This window comes from Botrytis deweyae (genome assembly GCF_014898535.1).
Source record: "Botrytis deweyae strain B1 chromosome Unknown BDEW_007, whole genome shotgun sequence".
NCBI classification, from domain to species: Eukaryota; Fungi; Ascomycota; class Leotiomycetes; order Helotiales; family Sclerotiniaceae; genus Botrytis; species Botrytis deweyae.
The window spans coordinates 1,558,333-1,570,445 of record NW_024066214.1 but is presented as its reverse complement, the minus strand read 5'-3'; the positions used below and the strand labels follow the sequence as shown (position 1 = coordinate 1,570,445).

Here is a 12,113-nt window from a genome sequence, read left to right as displayed (position 1 = left end):
ATATCTTGTGATTCGTTGAACAAATGTGAATTGTAAGCATTTTTTATAAATTTATCGAAGTTACCCCCTGGAAACTGTCAATTTGTTCATTGCTATCAGACCACCATTGCAATTCGAAATTCCTTGAGATAAGCGTCTTCTGCACGGATTGTACCCGGAGCTCCTTAAAGCAGAGTATAATCAGTTTCATTATTCGATTTCCTCCAACTTTTTGAAAAAGAAAACCTAATTCCTATTCGATGATCTTCTGCGCTTTCAACAATAGCATCAAGTTTGTCGAATAATGCTCGCTCGTTTTCCGCAATATCTCTCATTTTATATACACTATCGTCATTGAGCCATATATATAGCGTCAATCTATTGAGCTATAGATCTTCGAATGGGAGCTCAAGATTGAGGAGGAGGAATTGGAGGGAGTGTGAACTGCATTCTGACACTGACTGGAGATATCCGTTTCTAAACAGAATATAACAAAACTGTAGAAAGAGGTGTAAAGGTATAAAGGTGTAAAGGTGTAGAGAGGGAGGAGAGGTAGAATATCTCTGAATGTGGGGTATTATACATCAAATGGAAGGAGTGAGGTGGGGGACAGGTACCTATCTAAGGTAGGTGCGGGGAAGTTATGCCCCCCTCTGATACTCCACATCTGGTGCCCCATAGAATTCTATATGCTATGATAATTGAAGATAGTTGAGCAAGACGGTTGTCGAGAGTTTGAGGTAGTTGTTGCTATAGATCAAGGAGTAAGAAGATAGTTGTAGTGGAGAGAAGAGAAGTATGTTGTTGAAGGAAGATAGAAAACCAGTAACTATTCCCAGATTTTAGTGCGGTGGAATAATTATTGATCCGTTTCAAATTCACTTGAAAGTAAAGCATTTTTGATAAAAAGATTAGCTGGAGTACTTACCGCAGCTTTGAAGTTCCATTTTCTCAAATAATCCTGCTTCAAATTCACATTAGTGTTCAACGAATCTTCGACTTGGTCGAATACCCAGATATCAATCTATGGTAAGCACTCGTAAACAGGCATTCAATTAAAAATCTTTATAGTACCATATATATATAAGAAGATAGTAGCGAGTAACTAGCAACCAGCACCTTTCTTGTATATCCAGCTCTTAGCTTACATGTCCAGCTCTTGATCTGTTTCTAATAGATATCATACACTCATTGTCATCATTCATAACGGCCAAATTCCTAGCTCTGATTTACCAGCCATATCCACTCTCAATTTCACCACAATGTTTCCCAGATCTACTCCAGAAGTGTCGAACCCTCCAAGTCATCGGCCTCATCATCATCCTCTTCCTCCGACTCGTCCTCCATAGCAATCTTGCGTCTGGTTCTCCTGCCCGTGCGCTTCTTGTTTTCACCTCCAGCTTCCTCTTCGTCTTCCACTCCATCTTCGATGCTCTTTCTTTTCCCTGTCTTGTCATTTCGGACACCTGACTTTCCAGAAGCTTCTTGATTTTCACTCGCCCCATCCTTAGCTTGATGATAGATTCTCGAAACACCCATATATGCGTGTGCAACTTTTTCATCATCCCAACTTTCCACAAGCTCTTTCAAACTGCTTTCGCTATCATCAGCCTTTCCAAATGTTGTCATCAGATAGTCTCTCCACTTCAAATTCCACTCCCTATAATTCTTTCTCTTTGTCTTAAGAAAGAGCCCAGACCCGGCATTGACCCATTCGGTTGAGTAGAACAACAATCGATCGCTGTCATCCTCCGACATGGAAACATCCACTCCAGATCTCTTAAACTGAGAAGAAGCAGTCCGAGTTGTTGAAGATTTAGAGCTTGTGACACCAACTGCTTTTTCACCAAGTAACCTATATCATATCAGTATCAAATTTTCTTTCCTATTCATATATTATGAGGCAAGCTTACTGCTGTAAAAGCGCAAGAGTTGTATTCTGTTTCTCTGCCATAATTTCTAGTGCTTCTGCAATGACCTCCTGTCGCGCCTGTAACGCATCTGCCATAGCACCAAATTGGTTGTAGGGTATTGACAACCATCTTGGGCTACTTCTGATATGAGTGGGATCGAGGACTGAGGAGGTAGAAGTAGATCCAGATATTGTTTCGAGTCAAGATTATGAATAAGATCTAAAATGAAAGTAAATGCTTGATCTTGATTACATATATACAATATGAAAAGTAACCGTTACTAAATTCTGGATTTATTCGAACATAAGAGAGGTATATTGGAGAGAGATGTATTGGAGAGAGATGTATTGGAGAGAGATGTATTGGAGAGAGATGTATTGGAGAGAGATGTATTGGAGAGAGATGTATTGGAGAGAAATGGAAAGTGAAAAGGAAACGACCTTTGACTGTACAGATGGTAACCGATCGCCCCACATCGAAATTTTCAAATGAAGCTTCAATTTGGGAAGGAACCTCCTTCCATTTAAGGGGATGTAAAATGAAGTTTGCTTAATGATGTCCAGCTGACTACAGCCTTATTGTGTTTTGAGGCAACGTTTATAATGACACCTCGTGCTTACAGTACTTGTGAAGGGTTCGGAAACGAAAGAGGAGTTATCATTGAATAGTGTACCTAGTAGTTATTGATGAAGACTAGAAAGGAAGTTGGAAGCGAAGCTTCCAACTCATACTGAAAGAGCTAGCTAAAACGGCTAGTATAGACGGTCACGTGCTAAGAGGGTACGTGCGCCCTCACAGTACTAGGCTAGGCTATTCGTAGGAGAAAAAACAGGCGGAATTCGACCATTTCTAAGATATCCTTTACAATTCAATTATTTCCCTTCAATATGATATAAAAAAAAAATTCGAAATATTTTCTGAATAATAAAAAGCTGATATTTCTTTTGATCTCTTTGAATTTATATAAATCATTTATAAATTATTTTTTATTCAATTAAGTTAGAGGATTTCAATGAAAATTTGAATTATCAAATTCCGCCTGTTTTTTCTCCTACGAATAGCTAGGGCACAGATAGTGGCCGATCACTCAAATTATATCAAAACTCATTATTAAAACCAATAAATTTCAACACAATTAAATGAAAATTTGTAACTTTTGTTTATATAAATTTGTTTACTTTTAATTATAAATTTCAAATTTTTTTATAGTTTATTTTTAAAATTTAAAATCATTATATTATATAGATTTGAAATATAGAGATTTAGAAATTTCAGAATTTATTAGTAAAATAAGCGAAATTTAAAGAACTTTTATAAACTATTATTTTAATAACAAATTTCTGATTATATAATTTATATTAAAACTTTAAAAATAAAGAATATAAATCATTATTATATAAATAATATATATAGAGAAATTCAATTATAAAAATTAATAAATAAGTATACAAAATATAATAAATCGATATTTTTTGATATAATTTAGGTGATCGGCCACTATCTATGTATAGTCGCTATATCTTGAAAAAAAAAGTAGGATTTCGTATTCATTTGCTTCGATTTAGTCACTCCTTAATCAATAGTTTCCAATAGAATAAAACTCGTTGACTGTCGCAGGACCACTAGATTTTTATTTCTATTCAACAAGCTATTCTATATTTTTCTCTCAAATCGGATCCCAGTAGGCTTATGAATTGTTGTTGGAAGTGAAAAGATGAAACAAACATGACCAAACTGGAGCAGACCGCATTTTCTGTAGTAAGCCAGCAGGCTGATAGAATAATAGACTTGCTGTAGATACAATAGTTAAACAGGTTGGAAATATGAGATCATATATAGGCATTGCAGCTAACCGCGTAGGACCAGTAGTCTTTCTGCAGTTAACTACATAGGACTAGTAGCCTTTCTATATTTGACTATATGAGACCAGTAGTCTTTCTGTAGTTGACTATATGAGACCAGTAGTCTTTCTATAGCTGATTGCATAGAATCAATAGCCTTTCTACAGCTGACCATATGGGACTAGTAGTCTTTTAATAGCTGATTATATAGAATCAGCAGTCTTTACATAGCTGACTACGTGAGACCAGTAGCCTTTCTACAGCTGATTGATTTTAAAACGAATTATTAAAGTCAAGTAATCATTAGAAGTTTCCCAATAATAACTAGAGAACTTGATATTTCATATAAGAACTTCAACTAGATTATAATAAAAGTAAAAGCAACATATAGCGTTTCAGTATCTGTCAGTTATAAATCAAAGACTAAAACCCTGAATAAAAGGGAGTAGTGATATCTATATATCTATTATTCTCGTTTCAATTAAAAGTCAAAGTTCTAATAAGTATCTTGGAGGTTAGTTCTTATAATAAGAAGGAATAATATTATTATAAGGATAGTAAAAGATCTAGTTAGTTTAAGCTGTAGGAATAAATCGAATATATAGAATAAAAATTGAATTGAAGTCAATTTAGAAAAGCTAGACTGAATTGAAATGAATTGCTTGCTTTTTCCTAAAATTCCTTTAAAGAATATTCTAGGTTTATATAGTTTATAATGAAATTCCAGTATATTCCATACTTATAAATAAGATTGATTTAAATCGTATCTTATAGAATCGCTTTAGATAATAAAAAGAAAGTATAATCAATCAATTTAGCGAGATTTCCTATATATTTCCATCTAGTTCCATTTCATTCTATTCCATTATAAATCAATTTGATAAGAGATACTATTATACAACTATATGATAATATGATTTTATAATATAAGATCATATCATATGTGTATTAGTCATCAATATATTCCTTATTTGATAAGATATTAGTAAGTGATTTAGTGGACTTATTATGAATCCTCACAAAGTATGTATACCTAGAAGCTTAAAAGTAAAGCGTTTGTTCCGGGTGGAATAGCAATATTGACTGGATGGGGTACCTACCGAAGGATCAATCTCGCAGCATATACCAAATTTATGCTTGTGTGGCCAGAGTAAGATCTTGCAAGGTGATTGAGGGCCACACGAGCATACGAATATAACCATGTACCGAGTTATTAGATATATGTAGTACCTAGGTATGTATATCAAAGTGGGGAAGGTAATAATTGGCGGAAGTGGAGTGCTTAACGAAAATCGAATCACTTCATGAAACGCAAATATGTACAAGGCTAGAAGGGAATACCTATTACCTCCAAGGTTAGGTACATACATATAAAGTATTATGCGAAGGTTACTTGAGATTGGGGTGCTTACCGTAGGTCTCTTAGTTTCACTATTCCGTCAATGAAAGATAAGACTGTGGTGAATCTAGAACTGGATTGGAGTATCTGCTAGATAGCGAGTAAACTGTCGATCTAGATATCTTGAAGGAGATTTGATTACCTAGATACCTCCCTGGAATATAATATCTTAAACATGACATCGCATTTTCGATACAAAAGTAACTAGAACAACATTCCACTATACCAAATGTCAATCTTCGGTAGGTACTCCAAGCAGGCATTCAGCTTGCTCATAATAATATTGTTAAAACTTGAGCAGATCAAATGGAGTTGGAAATCCGATGTACTAACTCACCAAAATGTATGCACACTTTAATATCAATTTCCATCCCAAGTAATCAAGATATATTTAGAGTTACGGTAGGTACCCCGAACCTAAAGTAGTTTTCGTCAGAGTACACATATTTCATCAAGTATATAATATGTCATTGAGTTGGTAGTGAGGTAGTGGAAAATATATTATTGCGCTTACGGTGGGTACCCCAGCTGCAATATAAGTTGATTATTGCGATATGTATCATGAAAAGTTCAAGTCTCATAATAAGGCCGATCCATACGAGAGTGTCGATGGATAATCAATTCACTAGGTTGTAACTGATGTATTCATATTGACATTTGTAAGGTTGCGAATTTCTACGTTTGTTACATGAACTGCGGTGAGTACGCCTTGAAGTTACAATTGGATTAAAAAGAATTTTGTATATTTCAACCTAAGATTCTGAAAACTATGATGTAATAGAACGAGGGAATGATGTGGAGAGTGTGGTGGGAACATAGGAGGGGCGGGGGGAGTATGATGTGGGAATATATGTTGGAGGAAGAATACGATAAGGGAAGAGTGTGGTGGGAAAATAGGGGGAGGAGTATGATGGGAAAAGATTGGTGAGGAAATCTACGATAAACACTTATGATTATCTATGGTCTAAGCTTATCTATGAGGGAGTGAGAAATATGAGAGGAGAGGGAATACCTCGGTAGGTATTCCGACTTTTTCAGAGAAGTAAGGTAGTATATAAAGATTATAACTTGGATTGATGTACTCGAGTATAATAAACCTAAAGAATATGAAAGCTTCGGTAAGTACTCCAAAACACCGCAACATCAAATAATATAGGAAGTTCATTTACTATATATTTAACTAAATCAAAGAAATTATATATAGGAAAACTATTCTTATATTAACTCTTTAAATTATATTTTATTTAAATTGAAGAATTACTCTATATTTATATTTATAATTATTAAATTAGTATCTATTTAAATTAAATAAATATTATAATCGATATAGGAGAGGATATGAATTATATACTCAAGTTAAATTAGAAAAAAATGTGTAAACAAGGATATTCACTTCAAAGGAATAACTTCAATGTAATGGCTACTATATTAAAGGTATTTAGGCGAATGTAAAAGAGACTAGCTCTTTCAGTAGTGCCTATATAAGGCCTACTATTTTCCTCATTAGCTAGCTCTTCAGATTGAATACAAATAGACATTTAGGGGCATACTCATAGTGGGAACCACGTCTTCCGTATCTCTCTCGAACCAACATAAATATAGTCTTTAAGAATATTATAGTAATTTAAAAGTTTTAATATATAAATCTATAATAACTCGACTTTATAAAAATTCTAAAAAAAGAAATTATAATACTATATACTATTATTATATTATGATATTTTGTTATTTATTAGAGGTAAAGTTTGATATTTTGAATTATAAAGAAAAGATCAGCTAAATCTACTAATATGAGATAAGAACTAGATATAGTTATAGAGTCTCATATAAATATAAATAACTAAGTCATTTTACCTTCTAAGTATTGAGATACAGATGTAACTCATTTTCTTTTTCTATCAAAAGACCAAGAATGTTCTTTTATTACCTCAAGGCTCATGAGAGTACAACTCTAAAAGGCCTATACTTTTCATAGAGTTTTTCAACTTAATGTCCCTATGTATGAAACTCATGAACTCGTCTAATCAGTGCATCGTCGATGGATCAGAAGTTCTCTCTTTAGTCGCAAGCTTTAGCGCATTTCCTACTGCTCGCTCGCTCACTTGTATCTCGGGTTTCAATTTCGTTACCATCTTCCCCCTTTCCAGTAAGTTTCTTATCTGGAAAGGCGGGGAAAAATACATTGCCGATTAAGAATTCTTTCAACGTGACCTTTCCGTTTTTCTTGGCAGAATCTGACATAGTCCCAGAGATCAAAGTATCTAATAGATAACCGACAGTTACATACCCTAAGACCGGGTTTAATAGACAATGAACTTACTCACGATTGTTATATTTCCCTATAGTAGTAAAGTTAATACCTATGTGTAAATAAAATATTAATATAAATTCCTATATAAATATATAATATATACATTATTGAATTCAAACATTTTTCATCCCTAACAAAATATATTCTTTGTTATTAATAAATATAATCAGCTCAAATCCGAACTCGTTTATTATTGACATTTTAATAATAGAAAAAAAGAAAATAAAGCTTAAGAAAGCTCTTAGAGATTTTTAGAATAGGTAGACGAAAAGGAAACGAGCGTAAAAGCTAAGAAGAGAAAAGAAGTAAGCATAGAAGCTAGGAAGAAAAGAGAAACAAGCGAGGGAGCTAGAAGGAAAAGGGGAACAAGCGGGAAAGTCAAAGAGCATTAGCCGAAAGTTTAAAGAGAAGAAGCTTTTATATCTTACTACTCACTTTCAATTTATTCTTCAATTAGAAGCTTTATTATTATATTATACAATACAGAATATCCTATTTAAATAAGAATACTAAGTAATTCTAATATATATAGTTATAATTATCATTCGATTATTAATCGATTATTAATCGAATTCAATACAAGTAAACTTTTTTACTTGTAAATATTGTAGCCTTAGACTAAAACTTTTGAAAATCAATAAATTTTGAAAATTTCTCTAAGTCCCTTTAAAGGCAAATTTTCTAATCATGGATATGTATAAAAGTTAATTATATTAATACTTTACAACTCATTTTTTCAATATAATATTAAAGATTAAAAAATTTATTATATTTAACAAAATAATGATTTTGTCAACCACGGATTCTGCCACCACAAGGTTTATGGTGGTTGGGTTTTGCTTATGCTTTATGAATGCTTCTCTGCACATATCTTCAATGTGACTGTACAAATCACGATACACTCTGTCGGCTTCTCGAATGGTTTCAAAAGGCGATAGTGCTAGAAGCCCCACGGGTAAGCTTCAGAGGAAGTTCAAAGGAAGAGAGTATGTATGTTTCAGGATGACTTGCCTCGAATTTTGCTTGGTTAGTTATCTATGATTCCCATCTTGTCGATAGTGGTGAGCATAGCTGCGACGAATCCAGCCCTCTCAACTTGTTCACTACCAGTAGAAGCTTCCATGTAATATTCAAAAGTCAACTCTAGGTTAAAGAATGACTGTGTAACACAGTATAGAGTTAATTCCGACATGCAATCTTTGATAAGAGTAACCTTGGAACTCTTTCAGATCAGCAAATCAGTAAACTTTTTCATCTCAAAAAGTGAAGCTCGCCACATCTTGATGTTGGCGTGAGATCCAATAGCAGGAGCTACCATTTCGCGATGAAATCTCCAGTCATCGTTTATAGCTGTCTGCATATTTGGCCCATGTATGTCAAAGAAGCCAAAGAGCTCCACCGGCTTTACGAACCTAGCTCCATGGCTTAAAATCTGATTGATCGATTCAGGATCTGCATTCCAGAACGTGTTTCCGTTCGGTGAAGAGAGCATAATGTTGACAGTGTTAAGGTCTTTGAACGGAGTAATACGACATGCCAAATGTGGGAAACTCAGCTCATACTAGCACAGCATCAGCCAGTTACGCTTAATGTATTGGGAATAACGCCTACGGGAGAGCCAGCCTCTTGTCTATGACGAAGGCAAACATCTCAATGCTGGAACAAGCTTGGAATAGCTAGCTAGCCACCACACATCAGCTGTGTGTATTCTGCAAAACTGTAAGAATACTGTCATGTTCATATAGAATAAGGTTCTCCTACGGAGATTCATAAACAGGGAAACCGCTTTTGTTCGCAATCTGGAAGTTTGAAGTCCATGAGAGTATCTTCTTAGCGAAGTGAATCAAGAACAGAAATGATGAAATAGGCAGAAGTAGCTGAAGCATAGTGCTTAGAACTAGCAGATAATATGCGTTGAAAAGCGAGGGGAATAATGACGGAGGCAATGAAAGGTGAAGAGATCAAATTATTATCGATTGCGAAACTTAAGTCGAAGTAATTAGAAAGTTTTACATTCATTGCAAGGTGCAAACCATGGTGATTATTTTCTAATATTTAGCTCGCTCGATTTACATTATCAATGCATAATCCCCTTGATGGATGTAGGATGTAGGTTTGTCACTGATGACACCATAAAGAAGTGGGTATATCAGACTGTGGGTATGCAATTAATCCTCGGTAACAATTAGTCTGTGAGGGGGTAGAGGGTTATATTTTCCGTATCTTACTTCCCTGGCTACTCATGTACTACGCCGCTCATGTACTACTACTCCGAGAATGAATTCAGCCTAACATGGCCTTATCTAAGAATTGGTTTTACTCATATTAGAGATCCCCCCCTCAGAAGCTTTGTAGAAGTCCCATTTCTTCTTTTTCCTTCAGCTACCTTAAGCTTGTTGAGTATTTGTACGCCGATACAAAGATGTCCGCGACAGAAGAGCAACGAGAATATATCTTCAAAAGGGATTACAAATCTTCCATGCGGTGAGATTTCCTCTTGGGTGCCGCACGAGTTGATGAAGCTAATAGATACCTGTAGCTTGAATTACAACCACTTTTTGATCAAAGAAGTCTGTGGATACCTCGTGCACCCAAGTATCCCGACAAATCAGACAAAATTGCGAATCGCAGATGTGGGTGCAACAATTGAGCTATGTCTACTAACGAAATTGGCATCAAGGATTTGGGCCTGTGACTTAGCCAGCAAGCTACCCGAGACTGTACGCATCGACGGATTTGATATTTCTGATGCCCAGTACCCCGCACCGGGATTCCGACCAAAGAATGTACACCTGTATGTTCACGATGGATTTGAAGAGTATCCAGCCGAGTTTCTGGGGCAGTACGATATTGTCAATGCTCGGTTTTGGCTAAGTATAGTCAACGATCCTGATGCGAAGCCGTTGCTGCAAAAGCTGCTATCCCTAGTCAGTAAGTTGAAATTATTGTAGAATATACGTCAAGTCATATCTAACATGTATATCTGTAGAGCCTGGCGGCTATCTACAATGGCTGGAGCCTCTGCCTCTATCAGCAAACGTCGTCGTGACACACGAAGGTGCAGAAACTATAGCATCAGAGCGACTTGCGAACACCTTCCATAAACCCAAGCCAGACAGCCAGTATGGGTGAGAAATTCCCCGGATTAGTGGATGAATGCGATTCCTAGATGCTAATTTGAATTAGTTGGGTTGAGGGTCTCAAATCTCTTTTCGAAACAGAAGGCCTCACAGACGTGTCCCGTACTGATTATGCTTGGCCTAATTATCTTCGTCCTCTTTGGTCACAGAGCTCCATGGCAACCACTGCAGATGTCATGGCAAAGATCGATAGTTACAACACAAAAGGTTCCGGTATCGGGATGAAATTTGTTGAGGACTTGGAGGGAGAAAATGCAAATGGAGTTGCTGTGGACACACCGTTCCAGTGTGTCGTTGGACGCAAAGCTTCGGAATGATTTTATATTTGCATTGGACTAGCGGATAAGTATTGATTCTTGATCGTGAATATATACTAGTCTATTTGATAGATATACCATAATGATAGAACATACAAGTTTCGAAAATTTGTAGACTCATCAATGTAGTGATATCTGTACGTTCGCTAAATCGCCGTTTTTAACAACACAGCTTTTCGGAGCTAATAAAGTCGCATTCGGTTCGGCCTATCTTGACAACAAATATGGATATCACATACCCACACCAATGAGGAAAGATCAGGTCTTCTAGTCTTTCATATTCATACATCATATACTAGACTACAATACTGTACAAATACAAACAAAAGTCATCTCATCTCGTATATTCATCTTATTCATATCATTTCGTCTCTTCTCACCTTATCTCTAGGTATCTCATATCAACCTGTCCTACTAACCCTCCTCGCATCCTCACATCTCCCTCTCCCCCATCCCAACCCAATGTCCATGATTATATATATTAAGCAGATTCTCAGCTTAAGAAGTAGTATTCACAACCTTCTCCATGTTCGCCCACCCTCTCTCCCCTTTCCGATATCCGAGTACCATCCATTTCGTGCTCCATCCCAATGGATCTAATCCACACTTCTCTTCAAAGGTACATTCCCTCCACACTCCCTTAAATGCATCAAACCACAATAATGTTTCCACGCCCGCAACTCCTCTTTCAATAAAAGGTACAAAAAAATATCCCATCCCTTTCAATATGCATTGCTTAAAAATATCCGCCAGCATCATAAGAAAAACTAAAACCACAACTTTGCCCAGATCCTATCCATCCATCAGTCCACCCATTTATAATATCTCCTTTCAATCGATTTTCCGAACCTAAAGATCCATCGGGCAAATAACCCTCCTCGAATGGCAAACAAGATAACACGAAATCATAACATGATCCATCATAGCCTACAATTCTTCCCACAAAACAATTGTGATTTCGCAACGAGTTGCGCCCAGACTTCGATTACTTGCTTCATACCTCATCAAGTCTTAAGCTAAAAGGAGTCGTCCTTCGGGATCAAAATATAGTGCTTGCTAATTCTTCGTGATGGATCACGTTCTGATTTCCAAATTAACCTCACAATAACTTTTGGATGGCCATCAGGAAATATAGCAAATGTCAAGAACACATCGCCATAGAGTTTCGTTTCCCACCATTCATGATTATAGAATCACCACACATGACAGAATA

At 35.9% G+C, this 12,113-nt stretch overlaps 2 protein-coding genes across 2 annotated transcripts; one reads left to right on the top strand and one right to left on the bottom strand.

Annotated features, from left to right (window-relative positions):
* Nucleotides 1-1,254: 1,254 nt before the first annotated feature.
* On the bottom strand, nucleotides 1,255-1,987 carry EAE98_004186 (uncharacterized protein; the record flags this gene model as incomplete). The annotated part of the gene is made up of 2 exons (XM_038951806.1): nucleotides 1,255-1,834; nucleotides 1,893-1,987. The coding sequence occupies 2 exons, from the start codon at nucleotides 1,985-1,987 to the stop codon at nucleotides 1,255-1,257; spliced, it is 675 nt and encodes a 224-aa protein (XP_038812279.1).
* A 7,878-nt stretch (nucleotides 1,988-9,865) lies between these two features.
* EAE98_004185 (uncharacterized protein) lies at nucleotides 9,866-10,900 on the top strand (the record flags this gene model as incomplete). The annotated part of the gene is made up of 4 exons (XM_038951805.1): nucleotides 9,866-9,927; nucleotides 9,983-10,374; nucleotides 10,433-10,565; nucleotides 10,630-10,900. 4 exons carry the CDS (start codon nucleotides 9,866-9,868, stop codon nucleotides 10,898-10,900), a joined length of 858 nt encoding a protein of 285 aa, XP_038812278.1.
* Between the last annotated feature and the right edge of the window lie 1,213 nt (nucleotides 10,901-12,113).